A 25,826-nucleotide genomic window follows, 5' to 3' on the forward strand; every position below is an offset into this window, starting at 1 on the left:
TTCCCTTTATTAGAAGAGAATATCTTCTGCTTATGGGAACATCAGGAATATAGTTTCCCTTCTGGTATGTCCAAACACAATCAGTTATGAGTTAAGTGCCTTCTATTGTTTCTCTGTACTGTTGTTCTACTATGTTGTCTCTTGAGAAAAAGTCAAAACATTCGTATCAGCTTCAAAGTTTATGCATTCCTAGCACCCACAGAAGATAGTTGATACATTTACGTACTGTTTCACAGTGGAAATTAGCATACATACAATATGGAACAAGGAAGAAAGCCAATTCCATCTGAATTGCCCATGCTTACTTGATGATAATTTCAAGTTTGTAGATAGTTTGCTTCTCAAGTGGTGCAGCTTTACCACCTGTTTTTGTGAAACTCTGAGAAGGAACCTGCCAGGCTTTCATCCGTTCCTCCGCGTGTGAGCTTGGGAAGCACACGTCTGCAAGGCAAGATCAAAGAATGCAACAGATGCGCTCTCCTAGCACAAGGCTGAGAGCGCCCGGTAGAAATAATGACACGTATTCTTTACATTATTTTTAGGGTCTGTTCTGCTTTGTGTTAAAAGTGTGAAAAGGCAAGAAGAGTTTTAAAGTTGCATGAGTAGAATGGAAAGTATTTCCGGGACTGTCATATCATTCACTGCAAAGGTGATAAAAATGTTTATCAATCTCTCTATTTAGGAGGAGCTTTCATCTCCTGAAGAAAAATGAAAAACTACTTAGAGAACTTAGGAACTTGGATTCAAGGCAGTGGTAAGTTGTTGGCAAACCCTCCCCTCTGTAACCTAGCAACTCTCAGCTGTTTCTTTCCGTTGAATGATACTATGAGTAATGCTGTGTTGCTGATTTATAACATTCTGAGAAGAAACTTGGCAACTTTTAGAATAAGAATTTAAAGAATAAGTTTAGATTGCATTAAGATGTGTAATATCTTTGAGTTGCTTACCCCTTTTTCACTCAGTTCATAATTACCTTTAAACCACAGGAAACTAACTGAACCTAGATAATCTCCTTTGGTTTTTCCATACAAGTTGCAAGCAATAACTGCAGCTCTGATTAAATCCAGTGGTCCTGATGGATTGGAAAGCCGCTTGGAAGCGAACCTTCAGTTGTTGCGTCCTAATTGTCCAGCATGCATAGCAAAGGAGATGAGCTAGGCCTGTCCTTCCTCTAACACCTCTCCACCTGTACCTGTGCACCTGTACTTCCCCTCGCCTGTAGAATGCCTGTCCTTGTCTCTCACTGTCACACGACCTTTCAAAATAAGTGAGTGCATCTTTTAAAAAATTCAAAGTTTCTGTGTGGAGCCACCTTCTCTTGCTTATCTTAAGTTGCAGAAAAGTGGGCTTTTTCCCTATATCTTCTTGTGCTTTGCACCTCCACTTCCTGCTTTAAGATCTACAAAGAATTATTCTTTATCTTGCTTTCCTGCTTAGTCATCTGACCGTATATATGTTTGTTGTTTACATTAAAACACAACAGAACAAGAATTTGCCTCGGTTCTTATCCTTTAAAATTAATTTCCCCTCTCATGCCTTAGTATCAAATTTATGGATAAATATAATATTCTCCACTTGGCTAGAGTTCCTAACTGGTTGTTTGGTGGTATTTTTTTTCAACGTAGGATTTTTTTTTTTTAATTTTGAATTTTGTAGTACAATTATGTAGGGTCTGGGATTTCCCCTGCCCCACTGCCGAGTTCCTACCATACAACTGATTTTCCCTGTATTGTTACCATAATATAGTCCTTCATAACAAGTTGTAACTCCATCAGTCTGTTATTCAAGTGTGTTCTGACATGACTGGTACAGACCATGTCAGACAGTACAGCATCCCATTGTCTAGATATGTCCAACAGTTTCATTAGGAGTCCATCTTTGATTTGAAAGTAGAATAACTTTTTAAATTAATTTTTTTGCTTATTACAAAAAAATACAAAACAGAACAATAATGCATAATTTACAACATTATTGCTGATGTGTTTATTTTCAGTCTCTGTTGATGGGTATGATCTTTTTAGACCTAGAATCATAAGGAGTATGTTTTATTTTTGCTTGGAGCGTCTTTCTTCTATTTGTTCATACCAAATATGCTAGCTTATCATGAACTCTGACCTCCTCACCATGCTGTGTAATAATAGAGACATATTCCTTCTCTCCAAGTGTGATTTGGTATTCATTATCCAAACTACTTCTAACCCTCTGGGTCTCCAGCAGTCACCATCTGTGTTCAAACTGAGTGTTGTTGTTTTAAGCTTTCACATAAGAGGGCTTTATGTCATATTTGTCTTTCTGAAAGGATTCATTCTGTTAATGGCTGAATAATATTCCACTGTGTGTATTTACCGCATTTTCTTTATCCATCGGTCTGATAAGCACCTTGGCTGACTCCGTGTCTTAGTTGTTTTGAACAGAATTTACGGTAAACGTGGAGTAGATATTTCTTTGATACAATGATTTGGGGCCTTTTGGATTTATACCTAGTAGTGGTATTACTGGGTCATGTGGTCATCCTATTTATTTTTTCTTTTACAAAATTTTCATTCTGGTTTCCGTAGCAGTTGTGCTAATTATGTTCCCACGAGCAGGTATCAGAGTTCTCTTTCTCATGTCCTCACCAGCATTAGGTACTCTCTCTAGCGAATGGACAGCTCTCTTCTTAGGCAATACCTCTTTAATTTATATGTATTTATTACTACTGAAGTTAATATTTTTATATAATTATGGAATTTTAATCTGTATTTGCATCTTTTTTTGCTATTTTCTATGTAGAATTTTTTTTCTTAATTACACAAAAGCTTTGTATAAGGATTAACTATAAGAGTATTTCAAAGCATTCCTGGAGAATTGAAAAGATAAGGGAGTTTTGGTGTAAGAGATTTTGTAATCAATGCATTGTGTTTTGTTTTTTGTGACTTAATAATTTGAAAGGTAGAATTGGAGCAAAAGATCTTCCACTCATTGATTCACTCCCCAAATGTCCTCGTTGGCTGGAGCTGGGCCGATTCAAAGTCAGGAGCCTGGAGCATCTTCCCGTTCTCTCACACAGGTGCAGAGGCCTGGGCACTTGGGCAATCCTCTGCTGCTCTCCCAGCTGCGAGCTGGAGCAGAAGTGGAGCAGCTGGTGCTCAAACCAGTACCCTTGTGGAAGGACACCACAGTAGGCAGCTGCTTAACGCGCTGTGCATTGCTGCCAGCCCCTCTGTGTGTTCATAATATGCATTTGCTTGGAATGATTTGAAGTATTTTCATACATATGCGAGTTTAGTTACTTACCTTTCAGTTTTCAAAAGTGTCAACTTATATAAAAATGTAAAATCCTATTTCCCAATTTTGTTTTAATTTCCATAATTGTTGTACTGAATTCTGTCTTGAAATCAGTTAAACACTGAGTTGTATTTCCTTTTATGCTTTTATTTAGTTGAGGAGATAATTTATTCTTTATTCCTTATAAAATATGGTTTGATTTATGGAATGAATTCCAGAAACAGCTTGAATGTTGGGGAATAGTCTTTATTTTTGTGATTTGTTGAGTAATTCATACCTCTCTCAGTGATTTGATTTTTCCTTCATTGCTTTATCAAATGTTAAGCTGTTTGCTTCAAAACTGTCTCTGTTGTTGCTCCTATCACTTTATGAAAATACTACCTTGCTTAACTTACTATACCTTTATATTTTAGTATCTGCTACGTCCAGTCTTTCTCCTGTCCCATATTCATGCATACTTTCCTGCTTTTTTTCAACAGTCTCACTTGGTTATTCTGTCAGATACACATTACAGTTACCCCATTCCCCCCCGGCCAGGGGTAGGTGTGGTGGAGGGATCCCCTTAGCTTATAATTGAATTTTCAATAAAAATCTCATATTGTGTGATAGGTGTTGTATTGCAGGTTAAGCCCCTGCCTGTGAAGCTGACATTCGGTATGGGCACTGGTTCAGTTCCAGCTGCTGTACTTCATTGCAGCTCCCTGCTAATGACCTGGGGAAGGACGCAGCAGATGGCCCGAGTGCCTGAGCTTCTGCCTGGCTCAGCCCTGGCCACTGCAGCCATGTGGAGAGTGAACCAGCAGACGGAAGCTCTTTCTCTCTCTCTCCCTCTCTAATTCTTGACTTTCAAATAAATAATCTTTTTGAAAGGTTTATCTTATTTTTGTTTGAAAAGCAGAGTAACAGAGAGAGAGAGAGAGATGGTCCCTGTCTGCTGGGTCACTCCCCAACTGGCTGCAGCTACCAGAGCTGGCTCAATCAGAAGCCAGGATCTTCCCCCAGGGTCTCCGCACATGAGTGCAGGTACCAAAGGCCTGAGCCATATTGTGCTGCCTTCCCAGGCCACAAGCATGGGGGTAGACTGAAATGCAGCAGCCAAGAAATGGACTGACGCTCATATGGAATGCTGGTGCTGCCAATTGGGGTGTAGTGTACTATGCCACAGCACCAGACTCCAAAGAAATCTTTAAAAATCTGAAGTTCTTTCAGCCCTTACACCTGCATCTAATTTATTACACCCAAATTTAATGTAATAGACATTTTAAAATTAAAGTAGCATTAGGTTTACCAAAAGAAAAACTGACTTACATTTACTATATCCTAAGCACACCTGTCATCATCTAAAAATTAAATTCAGTTTAGTAGGTATAGAGTGGTATCACATTGTGACTTTAGAAAGAGTTGTTTATTGAAGAGGCAAAGGGAAAGAAGGTGGGGTTTCATTCCTCAGATGGCTGCAACAGCTGTGGTGGGGCCAGGCCTATGTCAGGAGCTTGGGCCCTGCGACTCAAGTGGGAGAACTATGTGTAGGTACAGACTCCTGAGTTAATTTTAAGGGTGTATGTTACTAGTATATAGAAATGCAATTGATTATTGTATTTTAATGTTACATGCAGCAATTGTGACGAACACATTTCCTAGTTCTGACAGCTGTTCACTGGATTCCTTAGGGGTTTCTAATATAAAAAACTATCTCAGGGCCCGGTGCAGTAGTCTAGTGACTACTAGCTAGCCCTCACCTTGTAAGCACCAGAATCCCATATGGGCACTAGTTCATGTTTCAGCTGCACCACTTCCCATCCAGCTCCCTGCTTGTGACCTGGGAAAGCAGTCGAGGACAGCCCAAAGCCTTGGGACCCTGCACCTTCGTGGGAGACCCGGATGAAGTTCATGGGTCCTGGCTTCAGATCAGCCTCCAACCATTGTGGCCACCTGGGGAGTAAGCTAGCAGATGGAAGATTTTTCTGTTTCTGCTTCTCTCTATAAATCTGATTTCCAATATAAATAAATATTAATCTTTAAAAAAATCTCTCTTAGTGCCTGCTGCATAGTGACATAATGGGCTAACCCTCTGCCTTCACATCTCATGTTGGTACCAGTTTTTGTCCCTGCTGTTCCACTCCTGATCCAGCCCTGCTTATGGCCTGGCAAAGCAACAGAGAGTGGTGCAAGTCTTTGGGCCTCTGCATCCGCAAGGGAGACCCGGAATAACCTCCTGGCTCCTGGCTTCGGATTTGCTCAGCTTCAGCCCTAGTAACCATTTGGGGAGTGAGCCCGTCTTCTCTCGCTGTCTCTCCTTCTCTCTGTATATCTGCCTTTCCAATAAAAATAAATAAATCTTTTTTTAAGGTATCACATCCATAAATGACGTGTAAATAGGGAAAGTTTTAATTACTTTGTTTTTTCTTTTTAAGTTAAAAAAAAATAGAAGTATATTGGTGAGTTATTGGTTGCTTGGCAATTTATTTACTTTGCAGTAGCTTAGCACCCCCACAGTGTGTAGCCCTCCAATCTGTTGCTCAGGTTTTTTTGTTTGGTTTTTATGTTTGCAATTTTTTTTTTCTTAGCTCACCACCAAGTCATCTTTCCTGGGTTGGCATGAGCTGCTTACTGATCAGAGTTGGAGCTTTGGCCCTTACCGGCTGGCTTTTCCTTGTGCACAGTTGCTGGGGGTACAGGCCTTGCAGGCTGCTCTCCGGCTCAGTGCAGTTACGGTCTTTTGTATCGTGTTCACCCAGACACTGAAGGCTTCATGTTTTACTGTCTGTTCCCAAAGAAATCAGCCTCTGACATACATGCAGGCTTCCAGGCTACCAGAATGCCAGGATGTGATCTTCCTAGGAGTTGACCCTGTGTTCAAGTCGAGTGTTGTTTGTCCGTGGGGCCTGGGTCTGCCTTTGCTTTCACTTCTGCCACCTCTTTGTCTCCTGGCTCCCACTTGGGTGTGGCCCACTGCATGCGCACAGGCCCCTTGAGCTCCTGACGTGACTGGGATCCCAGAAGAGCTTTTCTCAGCTGTCTCTTTTGCTGGTGACATTAAGCTTCTGCTGTGTGCTGTGTGGCTGTTTGGCCTGTGGCACATACTGCCAACTCCTGATGGCTTCCTGGCAGGCTCTGTTCCAGAGCGTCCACCAGCAGAACTATGGCTGAGTTCTCTGTCCTCATGCCCTGCCCTTGGCACCTGAGCTGAGTCAGGACCAACTATCCTTTTTTTTTTTAGTTAAAAATTTTTTTCTCTCTTTTTGGAGATTTATTTTTATTTGCAAGACAAAGTTACAGAGAGAAGAGACTTCCATCCACTGGTTCACTCTCCAAGTGACGGAAATAGCTAAGCTGGGCTACACCAAAGTAAGGAGCCAAGAGCTTCCGCTGGGTCGCCCACATGGGTACGGGGATCCGACAGTCTGAGCATTCTTCCTCTGCTTTTCCAAGTCACAAACAGGGAGCTGAATCAAGTGGAGCAGCCGGGACTGGAACTGGTGTCCCTGTGGGATGCTGGCACTGCCAGTGGAGGCTTAGCCTACTTTACCACTGTGCCAACCTCAGGAGAAGCTTTTCCTGGGGGTAACAGCCTCACTTTACAAGTGGGTTTGGCAGAGTGGTGGTGGGGGGTTGTTGACATTCCCTAGGTTTCTCTGCTTGCCGTTCCTGACAGAATCTCCACCTCTGGTGAGTCCCCCCAGCCTCCGGAGCTTCTGTCTCTAGAATATGGGGGCTGGATGAAGGAGAGAATACCTGGCCCACCTCTGCCACAGCATTCTGGAGTGGACCCGCTGGGACACGGGGCTGAGGCAGGATGAAGCACCCCAGTGACCTGCTTCCAGGGGGCAACCCTTCCCCCAGGCTGAAAGCCAGAAAGGGCAGGAAAGCCTCCATCACACAGGCCTACAAAGCTTGTATTGCACAGAGCTAAGAGAACAGTGGGAGGGACTGGGTCTGACTCACATAGCAGAAACTCCGTTCTTACTAGAATTCAGTAGGTTCCCTTGAGTGCATGTCTGCCGTTTGCTGTAGTCCTTAAGAACAGTAGGAGGCGCTACATTCAGAATGGGCAAGGCACCATTCTCAGTAGGGAGAGGGGAACACCTGGATCCTTGGTGTGTGATTCTGGAAGTCTTCCTTCTACCCACATGTTGCTTGCACTAGATTATCCTAGTGGTAATTTGGTTACCTTGAAATTTACCTGTGTGTTCACCACCTAAAGTAAAACTTGGGCATTCTTGAAAACCCCTAAAAGATTGCTGACATTGCAACGCACAGTCATGACTTGAAAAGTTCCTCAAGCTGTGTGGTGAGGTTCAAGGTTTAAAATTATTGTAAAGTTTATTTCTTACTCTTGCTTGTGGTAGGCTGCTTTGTTGTAATTCCTACATGCTATAGTACTGAAAACTTCACTTTTAATGGTAAAGTTTGTTAAGCTGTGTTTGCTTAAGTGACCCCAGACCTAGTGTAGCATGTTCTCATGAGTTTCGAGACCACATGTCTAAGAAGAATTTGCTTTAATGAACTCTTGTCAGTTGCAAGAGAACTGAAAGTCAGTGCTGAGGACTTGGCCCTTGCTCCCTGCACTTGTGTGTTGGTGTGTGTGTTTCATCCTCAGTATTTGAAGCACTTGAAAGATGGGATTTGTTTCTCCCTGAGCTCCATTCTCCTATTTAGTTCTAAAACACGGTCCCTCCCTGTCTAGGATTGGGCCACCGTGCACCCTAGCAGGCCGTCAGCTGCTTCATGCATTCACACCTGGGTGCCTTCCCGCTGCTTCCTCTCTCCGTCGAGCACATCTTTCTTACTGTCACCTAACTTAGTGTTTCCTTTCTCCTCTAACTTCTCTGTTCCTCTAGTCAGGAATAGCCACACCTTTCTTTCATAATAACTATTTTGTTACTTTCATTATTTTTAAATTGTACTTTTGTCTCCTTCTGTAGACTTAAGATCTTTTTCATCTGTTTATGGCCACATGCTTTGTACACAGAACCTGCTCATAAAGGAATGTTGTTAATCTTTGTTTTGCAGCAGAGAGACACACAAGATTGCAGTATTTTATGTCGCTGAAGGACAGGAAGACAAACACTCCATCCTCACCAACACAGGAGGAAGTCAAGCCTATGAAGATTTTGTAGCTGGTCTTGGTTGGGAGGTACTGTTCTTAAATTATACCACATAGCTTATCTGTATTTGGAATCAGAGAGTTATCTTTCAAGCTTATTTTAGAAGCATTACTTTAGAAGAAATAGCAACTTAAGAATGAGTTTATTACTATTTGTGCTTTTTATCGCCAAAAACACATCGACAGCAGGGGATTTGGAAGGTAAGATGTTGACTGTTTCATGAGAGTTGATGGCCAGAGCATCCAGCTGGCATGCTCAGCAATGACAGACTCTCCTCCTGGCTGTGACCACTTGTGACCTTGAAGCTAACACCGCAGAGCTGCAGGAAGGCTTCCCGGAGCACGTAGACACACGCCGTCTTGAGGAAATGAGTTCCCAGATCCACAACTTTACTAAAACGAATGCTAGAAAAACCATCTACAGCTCTCCTGCCTCTACTTCTTGCTCTACTTTGTAGATAAAGAGCATGCTAACGTATCACAAAACATATATTGATCCAGATGGATTTGGAAACAGCAAATCAAACAGTTCAAGTACGCGTGCCCCTTATAGAATCTCTAACAGCAGAATAAGAAATACTAAAAGGTGTTTATTTTACGTCATCCTGGCAACCAGCATATGTTAAGCTTCCTGTATCATAACTATCTTAGAATTTTAATTCAGAAGCTAAATGTTTATCATTGGAATTTATAACAATATGTTTATTTGAACTGAAAAATGAAATGTCAGTTATGTTCTACCAAGACAATTTGATATGGCTGGTTGATTTGTCATTAGTATTAAAAATTATATATGTAAAGTCATTCTAACTTATAGCTCCAAGTATTTGACAAATCTTTATTTACTTATTTAGACTTCTTTATTTGAAGGAAAGTGTTATTGAGAGAGGTGTCCATCTGCTGGTTCACTCCGCAAATGGCAGTGACGGCTTTGCTGTGCCAGGCCTGAGCCAGGAGGCTGGGACATCTGAATGCTTGCCTCATCTGTCACTGCTTTCCCAGCCACATTAGCAGGGAACTAGATCAGAAGCAAACCAACTGGGTCCTAAGCCAGTACCTATATGGTATGCCAGTGTCTCAGCTGATGGGTTATCAGGCTGGTCCTGATGAAAATGCATTTAATGCACGTATATAATATACAACACTAGCCTTTGCAGCTGTTTCAACTTAGGGTTTTACAAATTTATTAGTTATAAGTGTAACACATAATTTCTCTAAATTCTTGTAGAAAGTATGAATGAAATTATTTAAGGTAACTGTTCTAGGCTGTGAACTGTAGAAATCAGATAACATTATCACATCTTTTTTCACATGATTTTTTTAGTGCTGGTACCTTTTATATACAGTGTCTATATGCAGATCTTTAGCGTGCACCACACATCCAACAGCTAATTCAAGCAATTAAATTCTCTAGGCTTCTTTGCTTATTGCATAGAAAGTAACATGCTTTTTGAGCCAATCAAGATATAAAAAGTACTGTTGTCTAAATGAAAATATTTAAAAACACCATAAATAGATTTTGTTTCTTTTTTTGTTTTTGATTATTTTTACACAGTTGATTAGGGTGCAAAGGGTCAAGGGCTAAAGGAAAGTGGGTGAGATCCTTATTTCCACATTCTCTTTTTTCCTTTTTGTATCTGGGAGAAGAGGGGAGATTAGGAGAGAAGCCGCACCCAGCCTCCCAGCCACCTCCATATCCCAGGATGGGAGACAGCCAACTCGATGCCATCCCAGGGTCCCCAATGTGGGGCATGACCCAAGGGTCCTGCTCAAGAGGTTTTGATAGTTCAACAGTTCTGAATTGCTGCCGATCTTGCCACTGCAGACACAATGAAATCTCTCCAAAAGATTCTATAGCTCACTTACTTGCTAGCTAGCTAGCTAATGAGCTCTACAATAAAAGCATTAGTAGAAGTGAGACAGAAAAAAATACTTAGGATGACCCATAGTTCTTCATTTCAAAATGTACTACTACAAAGCAGTGCTAATCAAGTAATGTGCTGGCACTTAGAACACGTGGTGTCAGTGAGATAGAATCAAGAATCCAGACGTGAACCTGCACATCTGTGTTCTCTTGGTTTTTCATGAGGGTATCAAGTGAAAAAAGAATAATCTTCTCAGCAAATGACACTGAATCAACTAGAGAGCCAAATGTGGGGCGGGGGGAGATGACTGTCCTCATTCCATATATAAAAATTAACACAAACTGGATCATAAGACCTAAAATTCTTTTTTTTAAAGATTTATTTATTTATTGGAAAGTCAGATGTACAGAGAGGAGAAGAGACAGAGAGGAAGATCTGTCCCATGATTCACTCCCCAAGTGAACGCAACAGCTGGTGTTGCACCAATCCAAAGCCAGGAGCCAGGCACTTCCTCCAGGTTTCCCATACAGGTGCAGGATCCCAAGGCTTTGGGCTGTCCTTGACTGCTTTCCCAGGCCACAAGCAGGGAGCTGGATGGGAAGTGGAGCTGCCTGGATTAGATTTGGCGCCCATATGGGATCCTGGTGCGGTCAAGGCGAAGGACTTTAGCCACTAGGCCATGCCGCCGGGCCCATAAGACCTAAAATTTTTTTTAAAAGATTTTTTATTATTTTTTTTTATTGGAAAGGGCAGATATACAGAGAGGAGAGACAGAGAGGAAGATCTTCTGTCCAATGATTCACTCCCCAGGTGAGCGCAACGGCCGATGCTATGCCAATCCGAAGCCAGGAGCCTCTTCCGGGTCTCCCACGCGGGTGCGGGGTCCCAAGGGTTTGGGCCATCCTTGACTGCTTTCCCGGGCCACAGGCAGGGAGCTGGAAGGGAAGCGGGGCTGCCGGGATAGAACCGGGCGCCCAAATGGGATCCCGGGCGTTCTAGGCAAGGACCTTAACCACTTGTGCCACCGCACCAGGCCCAAGACCTAAAATTAAATTTGGTAAGTGATGAAGTTGTCAATTTAAGAAGCTGGATGAAACCCAAACAGGACAAACCACAAATTTGTACTAATACATATCAAAAAATTTTTACCATTAATTACATTTTTTTCACTGATACATTAAACGTATCAATGGGGTACCATGTGATGATTCCATACATATACATGCACATACATACATATATATATATATATTGTATTACCATCAGGACAAACGTACTTAATTCAGATATTTACAATTTCTTGTGAAAATATTCTAAACCTTTCCAGCCTTGGAATTATTTTTAAGAAAATTAAATGTTATCATTCTCGGTAGTCACCCTGGCGTGCAGTAGAACGCCAGAATGGATTCCCTTGCCACTGCGACTTGGTGGCCTTTGCTCTCCCTGGCCTCTGGGACTGCTGTGACACCGCTAGCGACCGTGAGCTGAACTTGCTTAGATGCCATGTACCAGTGAGGTCAGATAGTGATGTAGCTCTTCTCTTTCCGTGATTGGGTTCTCTCACTTCATGTACACACTGCGTAATTGAATTTCTGGAAATTGAAGACAAAAAAGCAAGACTTAAAATCCTTCAGAGAAAACGTATCCTTTCTCTGTAGAGGGAAAGCAATAGAATGGTTAGCAGATTTTCCTTCAGAAATGGGTTAGCGTTGGGGGCAGAAGTGGCATAATATTTTCAAGTAATAAAAGAGAGATCAACCTGAAATGCAGTGACAGTGAAAACATCCTTCAGGGATATACTTGAAAGCAATCTCAGATGAAGGAAAACAGAGAGAACTTGTTACCAGCAGGTTTGCCTTGAAAGAACTACTGAAAGAAATTCTGTAGAAAGGAAATGATAAAAGAAGGAATTCTGAAATATCAGGAAGAGAGAGCATGGCGAGGGAAAATTATGTATAAATACATTGGACTTTATCCTCTTGAGTTTTCTTAACTGTGTTTAACAGCTGAAGCAACACTGTCCCTAAGTATATGAAGAGGAAATATTTAAGACAATTACAAATATGGAAGATAAAGGTACATAGGTAGGATAGGAGTATTAGTCCATTTGCTGATGCTATAATAAAATACCGTGGGTGATGCTTGCAAAAAGAAAAGTTTTTGATTAGTTCACAGTTCTGTAGCTGACAGTCCAAAAGGCATGGGATCTGGTCTGCTGAGGGTGCCACCTTCTGGCTGCATCATCTCATGACAGCATCATGGCCAGAGTGTTGTAATAGCAAAACAATAGGCCACAGAAAGGGGCTGATAATGGCCTCAAGTGAGGCCTGAACTCAAACTTCTCACCACCTGTTAACAGTACCACACTGAGGACCGAACTCTACCTGTGACCCCTTGGTGATACATTCAAAGCTTATGCACACCACAACTGACCAGATCTGTACATCTTCGTCAAACAAGCCTCAATAACCAGACCTGGACTTCAGTATGAAACACGCTTTGACAGTTTTTAAAAATGTATTTCCTTGAGAGTAGACAGAGGTAGAGGGGGAGTTTCCATTTGGTGTTCCGCCCCCCAGATGCCTATGGATGGGCAGGGCTGTGCTGGAGCCCAGGCAGCAAACCACATGTGTGACAAGAACTTAGTTTCTTGAACCATCACTACCACTTAGCATAATCAGAAGCTGGAGTCAGGAACCGGGGCCAGATAGCAGACTTAAATGTGTGAGTGGAAGTGTTTAACCACTGGGCTAAAAACCCATACACACTCCCAACAAATTAAAAAGGATTATAATCATGTGATATTTGTTCCAAACACAGTGTGATCAAACTTGAAATCAGGAAACTGTTGATGAGGAGAACAGGCCTTCGTGTGTACAGTATGATTTGGGTTTTTAGGGGGAGAGGGAGTTTGAGTGACAACTTATTTGAAAAGCAAGGTCAGAGGGAAAAGGAAGTGCCTGCCACAGCTAAGGCCGGGCCAAGCCCGAACAGAGCCCCACGAACTCTATCTAGGTCTCACGTGGTCTGCATTCATCATCTCACATTTTAACAAAATGAAAATGCTTACAAACAATATTAAGTCTAGATTGACTATTGGTTGATAAAATAACAGCATATTTTGTTCCCACTCTCATCTGTTTCAGCCATGATTTTCCACCTTGAGGTATACCCTGGGCAGGAAACGAACTCAAACCTCCTTGCAGAAGCATCTTAACCACTAGCCAGATGTCCATGCATTTATTGTTGGTGCCATTGAGGGCAGTCTGGTGTAGTGTTTCAGCATTAAAAGTGTACATGTGCTTAATGTTTCGCTTTTAACAGAATGCTCCCAAATGAACCGTGATATATAATCAGTATTATTCACTGAAGCATTGACTGTAAAATAACAAAAAAAAAAAAAAAACAAAAACTTAGATATCCAAGCAAGGGACCAGTTACATTAGTACCTATGTAAAATAGGTTTGTGTGAGGTCGTGGAAACAAAAATCTGAAAGCTCTTTACATATTGAAAAGTATTTTTCAGTACAAGAAGCAAGGTGTGGAATACTGTATTGGCATGCACCTGTAGAGGAATTCTATATATACAGAGAATAATTTTGGAAGAATACTGAAGTTTTCTGGGAGGGTAACAGAGTACCCACAAATGAGAGACAAGGAATGAACAATTTTGTTATACTCACACCTTTTTTACTTTTGACACTTTAGTAACATGAGAGTATTACTGATTCAAAGAAATAATTTTTAGAAACTGGAGAGAGGCAGTCTTATGGTATTGTCATAAAAATTAACATTTGTGTGTTTAGGCACCATTAACTGAAACTATATTTTTGCAGTGTTCAGTTTATATGGTATAGGAATTCTTTTTTATATTCTCTGTTTTATTGTACATTCAGATTTTGTTGTTTAAAAGCTTATGTGTAAGCATCAGCTGGCAGAAGCTGGCACTGGGGTCTAATTCTATTAAGTCAAACCACAGAACTACCTGGAGAATGCATAATCCAGGAGTGGGAGAGGCCTGGGAAGGAAATAGTGGGCTCCTCCCTCTCGAGTTATCACTCCTATGGGAGAGCACGAAAACTAGGACAGGGGCTGGGTGGCTAGACAGACACCCAACAGCATCTGTGTGGGCTGCATAGTGGAGCTGGTTAGATGGAACTAAGCTTTAATACCCATTGATATGTACGAGAGCCGAATGGGGTGTGGGACAGACTGGTCTACTGCTACACATGCTGGCAAGCCAGGGTAGGGGGTGGCCCTGCTGGAGGTTATTGTGGGTCGCTCCAACTAGGCTGCAGCTCCCACTGGTTTATGCGAGAGCCAAGTATGTGCTGGGCAGAACCAGGCTGGACTGCAATACCCATTGGTTCCAGTGGAAGTCGGGGCTGAAAACAGAACCAACCCAGCAATTGCAACCACCAGCTGATCGGGGTGATGGACTGTGCCGGGCCCTGCACTTGCTAGTACATACAAGAATTTGATCTGAGAACACCTCAAAGTTTCTTTGGAGATCTCCCCAATCAAAATGCTGGACTCAGAACCCTAACCAAGCAAAGATAGAAGACAGAGCACGTCAATCGACCATCTTAGCTATATGTTGGCAGCAAAATACGGGGCAAACAGAGATTCTATGATGGACTATGTCAATCAGTGGATTCTTCAAAGACCTCATAGTGCTTGGAGTGGCAAGATTGGCAGCGATTCATAACTGGTGAACTGTCAAAACCACTTGAACAAGAACCTTAGAGCATGCCCTACATGTGGGACCTGGGGAGGGTGGGAAATTGGGGGGCCTTCTCCCTTAATATCCTCCTTTAAACATAAAGGAAACAATATGGAAATAATAGTCTTACCCACTTTCCTATGGCCCTTGAACCTTTTTACCCTAATTAACTATGTAAAGATTGTCAAAAATATAATAATTTAAAAAAAGCCCATGTGTGATTTTCTGTGTAGAGATAACACATTTGATTTTTAATTTTTCTTTTGTATATTTTTCCTAAATTTCTACAGTTAACACAAATTCCTGGTTTCTTTGTATTATACAAGTCCAGCAAATACTACCCAGTGCAATGCCCCAATGTTAGTGTATAGTATATTTGTTATCAGGATGTAGAAATTTTTTAATGACTTTCTCATTTGGAAGGCAGATTGCAGAGAGAGAGGCAGAGAAGAGAGGATCTTCTGCTTCATTTCCCAACGGCCACACCAGCCAGGGCTGGGCCAGGCTGAGGCCAGAGCCTGGACCTCCAGCTGGATCTCCCACATGGACGGCAGGGGCATTTTCCCAGGCACAGCAACAGGGAGCTGAGTCGTAATGCAGCAGCTGGGTTCAACCAGTGTTCGTATGGGAAGCTTACCTTGCTGCAGTATAATACCAATCCCATAAAAGGAAAAACATTAGGAAAAAAAAACCCACACAGATTAGTTTGTAGTATGCTAAATGTAATTAAAATGTAGTTAAATTCTGCATTTACAAAATTCTGGACTGCGATGGATATAAAGGAAGCCAGTTTCCTGGATGAGTGTGACATACTTTGCTCATTCATTTTATCAAAATCTTGCTACTGTTGTGGCTTTCTTCCAAATCATTTCCAGGTTTGATTTTTGCTGTCTCCTTTTGTAGTGAGCCCCCCACTACAGCCTTTATCATTTATCATTAGCATCCAGGAGCCTAACCAAAGATGCATCATTTGTAGCCATTGATTCTTTCCTATTTAATGCTCAAGAATTAGGGATTCTCAAATACTTCCGGTACTAGTACAAACAATAGTAAGTCTAGATTAACTGTTGGTTGATAAAATGCAAAATATTTTGTTTGCAAATGTTTTTATCAGGTGAAAAGTTTGAGTCCTGATGTTGGAAATGTGCTTAGTTGATTAATTGGATGTGGCTCTCTACTGCCTCTAGGTAAATCTTACAAACCATTGCGGCTTTATGGGAGGACTACAAAAAAACAAAAGCACTGGGTTGACCACCCCCTACTTCGCTACCTCTACAGTAGAAGTCATATTTCATGTGTCAACAAGAATGCCCTCTGATTCCGATGACTCTCTGACCAAAAAAGTGAGTACTCGGCGAGAGTGCGGGAACACTTTAGAATTAAAATCCAATAATTAAGAAAATTCATGCATTAAGTAAGTAAACAGTTTAACTGAGCAAGCAATATTTTAAGTATTTGTCTTTGCCCTTCACCCAATGCCATCTTCAAATAGTAATATTTGCACAGTAAACCCCATAATTTCTGTTTTCCCCCTTCTATTTTATTTTGAATTTTATGGTACAATTCCATAGTGCTCTGGGATTTCCCCTACCCACTCCCCAAATTTCCTCCTCCAAGTAAGCCATAATTTCCTTGAAGAACAATGGGATGACTAAAGGTGATAGTTTTTTTAATAAAAAATTTCACTATTTATATTTGAAGTTTACATTATGATCTTGCGAAATACGGTAAAATAATGGCAGCAGTGAAGCAAAGGAACATATTCGTCATCTCACATGATTTTCTGTAACAAAATCAGCTCAATCCCAAATACCATGACGATGTTATTACCTGTAGTCCTTGTGTTGCTGTCGAGCATTTTGGTCCCTACACTTCTTCAACATTTTTGTTGTAGGAATTTTTTATATAGGCTAGGTATTAATCATCTATCAGATACTGATGTAGTTTCTTCTATCATATAAATTTTCTTTTCACCAAACAAACTGTCCTATGTTGCACTAAAGTCTTCATTCGATGGTATTCAATTTTTCTTTTGTTGCTTCTGCTTTTGGGTTTAATCTAAGAAATCATTGGCAAATACAATGTCATGAAACTTTTTCCTAGGATTTTTTTTTTTAAGAGTGCTTATTTTTCTTGCAAAGTCAGATATACAGAGAGGAGGAAAGACAGGAAGATCTTCTGTTCAATGATTCACTCCCCAAGTGACCGCAAGGGCTGGAGCTGAGCTGATCTGAAGCCAGGAACTTCTTCAGGGTCTCCCACATGGGTGCAGGGTCCCAAGACTTTGGGCTGTCCTCGACTGTTTTCCCAGATCACAAGCAGGGAGCTGGATGGGAATTGGGACAGCCAGGATTAGAACTGGTGCCCGTATGGGATCCTGACACTTTCAAGACAAGGACCTTAACCACTAGGCCACAACCTAGGATTTTTTTCTTTCTTTCTTTCTTTTTTTTTTCTAAAACAGACTTAGAGAAGAGAGACCGAGAATCTTCCATCTGCTGGCTCACTTCCCAATGGCTGCAGTGGCCACAGCTGAGCTTGACATCAGGAGCCTGGAGCTTCTGCTGAGTCTCCCATGTGGATACAGGGCTCTGAGAACTCGCAGCTTTGTTGTTGTTGCTTTCCCAGGCCATAAGCAGGGAATTTCATTGGAAGAGGAGCAGATAGGATACGAACTGGTGCCCCTATGGGATGCCAGAACTACGAAGCAGATGATTAGTCTATTGAGTCACAATGCCAAGCGCTTCCCTTGATTTTTTTTTCTAAAACTATAGTTTAGCTTTGACATTTATATTCTGGTTTCTTTATGATAAATTTTTTTATATAGCGTTGATAATTTTTTATTCTGCTTGTTTTTTGTTACTTCATAGCAGTATGAATGCTTTTTGTTTGTTATGTTTTTGTCCTGCAACTTTGCTAAAGACATATATACTGGTTCTAGTTTTTTAGAATCTTAGGATGCTCTGTACATAAGACCATATTTTGGAAATATTTCTGTGTGCTTTTTGATGTTTGGTGGGACATGGGCTTGGAATTTACTACTCTGCTGTCTTGCTGATTCACACACAAACAGTTTTGGTTTTAACCCTGAATTTGCAGGGTAGAAAAGATACTAGTATTTTGCCCAATTATTTAATAAAGAGAAAGAACTGAGACAGTCACGTGATGTAACATTTCAAACATTTAAGGGGCAGAAATATAACTTCAAAAAAGCAAACATGTTCCTGATTTGTAAAGGTTTTCTTTTTAAGGACTTACTTATATTTAATTAGCAGGTTTATTGAGAGAAGGTGAGACTGGGAGAGACTTCCACTGCTTCACTCACCAAATGGTCACAATGGCCAGAGCTGAACTGATCCAAAGCCAGCAGCCAGGAATTTTTTCTGGGTCCCTCACGTAGGTGCAGGTGCCCCAGAACTTGAGTCACTCTCTGCTGCTTTCCTAGGCACGTGAGCAGAGAACTAGATCAGAAATGCATGCCAGCACTGCATGCTAAGGATTAGCGTGCTATGCCACTAAGCTGGCCCTAAGTTTTAAAGTTTTTATACTGTTAACATAAATGATTATTTTAGTTGCTGAAGTAATTATACTTGGTTTATTATTGGGGGAAGTTACCTAAGATAGATTTATATTTTTACTGATATAAAGTGTTTTAAGGGCTTTTTGTTTTAATGAGAAAATTTCCCAAAAAGTTTAAAAGTTTTAAAATGTTTGGAACCCTACACTATCAAAGAGAAACTGTCAAAATTATAAATATGTACTGAAGCAATTATCAGTTTAAAAGACATGGATTTCCTGTCTTATCAGGTAGTAAATAAGTTTAAGAATGTTTACTCTTTTTAAGATTTATTTTTTTAAGATGTATTGATTTATTTGAAAAGCAGAGTTACAGAGAGAGGTCTCCGCTGTGCTCCGGCCCACTCCCCCAGTTGGCTTCCACGGCCAGGGTGAAACAGGCCAAAGCCGTGAGTTTCTTCTGGCTCTCCCATGGGTGCTGGGGCCCAAGGACTTGGACCAGAACAAGGAGCTGGATTAGAAGTGGAAAGGCCAGGTCACGAACTGGCATCCGTATGGGAGGGATACCAGCAGCACAGGCAGTAGCTGAACTCACTAGGCCACAGCACCAGCCCGAGTAAGTCTGCTACTCATGTCGGACTATATTGGAGGACAATCTACTCAATTCTATATGAGGGAGTAATATAATCATCTAATGTTGCATTAGACTTCTCTCTGCTATTCTAGAAGAAATAACAACGCCTTTTACATCCAGCAGCAAAGGAATATTTACCCAATATCATAATTGAGTATTAATAGTTTAAATCTTCGCATAAAAATAAGCTTTAATTTTTCTCCATTATATGGATTACATATATTTATTACTTTAATGGATTACATTAATATCTCTCCATATATGGATTTTTCCCTTTTTCTGTTTTCTATTATTCTTACCCAAAATTTGCTTCTCAGAGCCCTGCTATGATGGATTTTTCTAATGAACACTTTTTGCCACTTTCTTTTAAACAGTTTTAATGTTTAAACTTAATTTTAAAGGTTTAAACTTAATCATAGAAGCTAGTTGTCTTGTATCAGTTCTTAATAAAAAATCATTTTCTGTATTGGTATTTTTCTCCCGAATTTAATAAATTCCACATTAGTTGTAATAAGTTGAGGCCTAGAACCTGTGTCCTACTGCAAATGAACAATTGGATGTCATTAGGTTGTCCCCCCGTCCTGGGTACATATATCTTCAGGTGTGTTAATCCATTCAGCAGACACATTAATGAGCGCTGCTTGAAGTGTAATATTGCAGGAAGTAAGGATTGTTGACCTCAGCATGGAGTTTAATACCTCTAATTAAATTAGATAGTCGACAGTCAGTATAAAGAAATAGCCATGCCTCTGGCAAGCTGGAATTATTTATGATTGTAGTTCTGTTTTAAACTTTGGGGAGGGGGGAAATAATTTATTTCCGTTTTAAAGAAACTGATTTTATTTCTGACTGTTTATCATGTGGTATTTTGGAAGTTGTTTTTAAGCCATTCTGTTTCTCAGAAAGATGTCCCGGGACCTATTCAGGGACTGCATTTCTCTCTCTTGTAAAGAGAGGCTTTTGCAGAATTTAAGACATTAACAGAATTCTTACAACATAAACTACACTTTTTGAATAAGCACTCCAGCTGGTAAAGTCTCTCAAATTGTACAACTGTATCATCTATACTTTATAAATTATCTCTCCATGAGGAAGACTGATAGAAAATGGTTGAAAATAATTTCCACTTAACTGGGTGTATTCACCCCTAACAGTGAGAAGTGCTGCTGGCATTGGGCTAAAGTGTGTTCACAGCAGCCGCTCTCATTTCCTGTCTCCTTGTTCTGGCCACTCTCACCCTCTGCTTCTTGGGCCGCTGAATCATCCTTTTAGAAGTTTAGTGAAGATCAAGTTGAGATCATTAATAACATACTTCGTTGGATTCTCTCTTCTAGCTTCCATTTTGTGGAACCCCAAAGGGGGGGGGGACACTTTATTTAAGTCAGTTTCCTCTGAAATAACTATTAGTGTGATGGGCAGCGTTTCTTTTTCTGCCTTAAAATTTCCTGGCAATAGTTTCACGAGTAAGTGATCCTTGTAGACTGCCTGGCCCAGTTTTGATGTTCAGTGTAATTTTAGAGCGAACTAAAACTGAAATAATAAAAAGGAGCAGGCACATGGTACAGGGATGAAGTCACCACCTGGGACATCCAGATCCCATACTGGAGTAGCTGGTTAAGTGCCAATCACTCAGCTCCGGTCCAGGTTCCTGCTGATGGGCACCCTCGGAGTCGGTGGGGATGACTTGTGTAATCGAATCCCTGCCACCCATATGGGGGACCTGGCTGGAGTTCTGGGCTTTTAACTTTGCAGGCAATGAGGAACTAACAAATGGGAGATTACTTCTCTTTCTTTTTCTATCTCTGCCTTTCAAGTAAAATGAAAATTTAAATACTTAAAGGCAAGCTTATTTTTAAAAATTACACAGCACTGACATTGTGGCACATTGGGTTAAGCTGTGACCCCATAAGGGCACCTATTTGAGTCCTGACTACTGAACTTCCCAGCCAGCACTCTGCTGATGTGCCTGGGAAAGCAGTGGAAAATGACCCAGGTGCAGAGGCCCTGCCACCCACGTGGGAGACCAGGATGGAGTTCCTGGTTCCTGGCTTTTACCTGGACCAGTGACAGCTAACTTAGCCATTTAAGGAGTGAACCAACAGAGATCTGTCTGTATCTCCTGTCACTCTGCATTTCAAATAAATAAATCTTTGGTTAATTATTATAGCTAATAACTGCCACAAGGAGTGGCCACTGTGGTGCTGCACATTAAGCCTCTACTTGGCCCCTCCTCCCCATATTCTGAGTGCCTGGGTTTGAGTTCGCATGCCACTTCCCATCCAGCTTCCTGGTGATATCCACCCTAGTAGGCAGTGAATAATAGTTTGACTGCTTGGAGCTCTGCCACATATGTAGGAGTCCCAGAGGGAATTCCCAGTTCCCAGTTATTGGCTGGTCCAGCCTTGGCAGTTGTAGACATTTGAGGAGTGAACCAGTAGATAGGAGATAGAAGATACATCTCTCTCTCTTTCTCTCTCTCTCTCTCTGCTCTGCCTTTCAAATAAACAACTGTTGTGAGATTATACTCATGTATAATATCCAAATATAACAGTAAGCCTTATACGTGATAATTCTGTTTTAATACTCTGTACTCTACTCATTTTGTCCCGATACTCTACTCTTAACTCCAATCACAATATTCCTGATGACAAGAATAAAAGGATATTTTTTACTTTTTAATGAAAATTTTTTTATAAAAAATTTATGAATTTTTTGTTTAAAGGTTTATTTATTTTTATTGGGAAGATATGTCAGATATCTTCTGAGAGAACAGAGAAAGATCTTTCATCCATTGATTCATTTCCCAAATGGCTGGAGCTGAGCCAATCCAAAACCAAGAGCCAGGAGATTGTTCTAGATCTCCCACTTGGATGCAGGGTCCCAAGGATATCTTTTACTTTTTCCCAAACCACAAGCAGGAAGCTGGATGAGAAATGGAGCAGCCAGAACACAAACAAGCACCCATATGGGATTCTAATGTTTACAAGAGGAGGATTAGCCAACTGAGCCATCATGCCAGGCCCAGATGTAAATTTGTTAAGCATATATTTGTCCTCAATACTGTGAGAGATCGATGTCCTTTCTGAATTCTAATTCTTTCCTCTAGCCTTCAGTAGCCTACATGATTTAACTACCTGTCAGTCTGCCTCTGACATCTGTCATTTTCCTTTTCAATTATCAGTGGTCTGGCTTCATTGGTTGTCATATAACTTTTCAACTTACCAAGCTCATTGCCATCTCGAGTTGTATGTACTTCATATTCTCTCAGTTTGAGATGTTTTTATCCACATCATCAGGTGTCCTCCTTCTCATTGTCTAGCTTAATTTGCATGTGTCAGCTTCTCAGAGCTTTCCAAAGCATTCTGGCTGAAGAAGAGCCTCTCCACTCAGGAACACCAGCATGTGAACCTGGATTATTCTCTTGATAGCACGTATTGCCATATAAAGCTCTCCCATTCACTTATTGTTCTAAATACTTATTTTTATTTGAAAGGCAGATTTACACAGGGAAGAAGAGACTGAAAGGGATATCCCATCTGCTGGTTCATACCTTGCATGGCTGCAACAGCTGGAATTGGGCCAGTCTGAAGCCAGGAGCCAGGAACTTCCTCCAGGTCATCCAAATGGGAGCAAGGGCCCAAACACCTGGGCCATCCTCCACTGATTTCCCAAGCATGTAAGCAGGGAACTGGATCAGAAGCAGAGCAGCTGATACTCAAACTAATGCCCATATGTGATGCTGGCACTTCAGGCAGAGAATTCACCTACTATGCTACAGTTACAGCCCCATATTCACTTATTTTTATATGTTTTTCTGTATTCTCCCTCTGGAACAGGAGTAGAAAATATCTATTCCTTAGGCAATATAAAACCTGTATTTTCATTGGTTTTGGCCCTCCCAAGGCAACTGCAGGTGGAAGTAAAAATTTAGTAAATCTAGTTGATGATTTTAGTGTGACCTGCGAATGATGTCAGAAATATCCAAGTGGCCTTGGGCAGAAACAAAGCTTCCCGATCCCTGCTATGCAAAACCAAGGCCATGAGAACCTAGAACTTTGTCACTGTCTTTGATTTATTACCATATTTCCAGCACTTGAATTTATTACCATATTTCCAGGCTTGTTGGTGTTTAGTTGAATGAATTACCATAGTTACCATAGACACTTTTATCATTATCAAAATGACTTACTTAAATAAATGCCATAAATGTTAATAGAACTCTATGCTACATATCATGTAGTGATACAAAAAGATCTGCTAGGATGAATATGATTATCTTAATAGCAGATGGTAATTATTTAATGCTTACTTAATGCTCATGCATTGTATCAGATGCTATGCTTTTGTGATCTCCAACAGATGAGACAGTAAATTCATGTAAGTAGGTGACTATTAAATTCACATCAAAAATAGCATGTGTATCACCACTTGTGAGTACCTGGAAGATGGGTGAAGCAGTGTAGCAATAATAGTAACTATTTTTAAGGATTTAATTAGTTTTAACTCGAAAGAATTTCAGGGAAAGAAGAAGAGATTGAGAAATCTTCCTCTGCTGATTCATTCCCTACTAGCTACAATAGCCAGAGCTGAGCCAGTCCGAAGCTGGGTGCCAGGAGCATCATCCAGGTGTCCCACATGGATGAAGGAGCTCAAGGTCTGCTCCTCTGGGCACCAGTTCGTGTCCCAGCTGCTCCACTTCCCATCCAGCTCCCTGCTTGTGGCCTGGGCAAGCACTAGAGGATGGCCCAAAGCGGGACTCTGTACTCTTGTGGGGGGACCCAGGAGAAACTCCTGGCTCCTAACTCCATATCAGCTCAGCTGTGGCCATTGTGACCACTTAGAGAGTGAACCAACAGGTGGAAGAATTTCCTGACTCTCCTCTCCTCTCCATAAGTCTGATGTGCCTTTCCAATAAAAATAAATAAATCGGACATTTTTAAAAACCTTGTAATTTTAGTTATTCACTTATTTATTATTTGGTTATTTTACCATTTCCTCCATTGGACTAAGAACCTTGAGAGCTCACTGCAGTTTTTCTTCAGCATTGCATTTGCAAAATCTAGCACTGAACATTCATTGGGCCTTAATTAGGATTTACTTGTGGGGCCTAGTGGCTAAAGTCCTTGTCTTAAAAGCGCCAGGATCCCATATGGGCATAGGTTCTAATCCCTGCAGCCCCGCTTCCCATCCAGCTCCCTGCTTGTGGCTTGGGAAAGCAGTTGAAGACGGCCCAAAGCCTTGGGAACCTGCACCCATGCGGGAGACCTGAAAGAAGTTCCTGGATCCTGGCTTCAGATCAGCATAGCATCAGCCCCGTTGCGTTCACTTGGGGAGTGAATCATCGGACGGAAGATCTTCCTCTCTGTCTCTCCTCCTCTCTGTATATCTGACTTTGTAATAAGAATAAATAAATCTTTTAAAAAAAGATTTACTTGCGGATGAAAGTAGATAGAACTCATGGATTAGCCTAGGAATAGAGGCTGGCTAGCGTCCGATCTAGGACAACCATAGAGGAACTAGGAAGAAAAGTACAAGAAAGGGATGTTACAATCCTTTTGAAAGACCAAGCAGCTTTTTAGAGCTGTAGTAAGGGGAACAGAAGGCTTAGAGAACTCCCAGGTATTGAACCTGAATGATTGAAATTAGGTGTTAGGTGCTTTTAGCAGATTTTATCAGAGACTGTGATTACATGACATGAATTCTAGCTCTCGGCCCAGATGGATGGTATTTTGTGGCCCTAAGGAAATCTAGAATTGACTCTTGGAATCACTGTTGATAATTATAAAGAATGAGAGCACTGCGATAAAATAGACATCTCAGTTCATCTTAGCTTCTGTAAGAAAATATCATAGATAGGATGGCTTATTGAAAGAACAGAAGTTTATTTCTCACAGTGGTAGGGACGGACAAGATCCAGTGTCTAGTGAGGAACCACTTCCTAGTTCCCAAGTAACTGTCTTCCAGCCACCACCTCAATGCTGAAAAGGGCACGTGAACTCTCCAAGGTCTCAGCCCTTAGAAAAGAGCCCTCCCGATTTAATTAACTCCCATAGTTCCCCCATCTCTAATGCCATCACAGTGGGGGGTTAGGATTTCTACATGAAAATGTTAGGATTCTCCATATGCATTCTCCATAGCAGTGAACAGACATTTTCACAGATCACAAGAGGCCAAACCATAGAAAGGGCCAAGCTTCATGAGCTCCATGTCAGGGCTGGCGAACAGGATTATTAAACAGATGGTTTGTGAACACTTAAGATAATGAAATAGTGATTACTAGGCACTGCCATGAGTTTACCATAACAAATCACATCAAAATAACCTAATTTGTTTTAATAGGATTACTAGATCAGGGAGGCCCACAGACCATATAAAGCATTTAACTAAGTCATTTGTTCTAGACAAGTTGAAGAAAAGTCATCTTAATAGTTCAGTATGTGCCTTCATGACAGATTGCATAATAATCTTCTGAGCACATAATTTTTTTTATAAAAGGACAGTATAGGAGAGTGGATAAATTATGGGTTCTGGAACCAACCTGTGGCTGTACCACTTTCCAACTGAGTGGTCTTAAGCAAATTACTTCATACTTCTAAGCTTCAATTCCTCATCTGTAATTATAGGCGTAACAGTAAGGACACTTTCCTTGCATCAGATTAATGTAAGATTTTTTAACTTTTATTTTTAACTAACATGTAAAATTAAATGTATTTT

General features: G+C 41.0%; 1 protein-coding gene across 6 annotated transcripts in view; it reads left to right on the forward strand.

Moving 5' to 3' along the window:
* Positions 1-25,826, forward strand: part of RALGAPA1 (Ral GTPase activating protein catalytic subunit alpha 1) — a 195,868-nt gene that overhangs the window by 130,490 nt on the left and 39,552 nt on the right. For all 6 annotated transcript variants that reach the window (XM_040968824.1, XM_040968825.1, XM_040968826.1 and 3 more), the window contains 3 exons: positions 683-754; positions 8,281-8,404; positions 16,150-16,305. In XM_040968824.1, the coding sequence (XP_040824758.1) occupies positions 683-754; positions 8,281-8,404; positions 16,150-16,305 (352 nt within the window). The remainder of the gene's footprint in view (positions 1-682; positions 755-8,280; positions 8,405-16,149; positions 16,306-25,826) is intronic.

This window comes from Ochotona curzoniae, unplaced genomic scaffold, assembly GCF_017591425.1.
Source record: "Ochotona curzoniae isolate NIBS_2020 unplaced genomic scaffold, NIBS_Ocur_1.0 scaffold_4701, whole genome shotgun sequence".
In the NCBI taxonomy this organism is placed as follows: Eukaryota; Metazoa; Chordata; class Mammalia; order Lagomorpha; family Ochotonidae; genus Ochotona; species Ochotona curzoniae.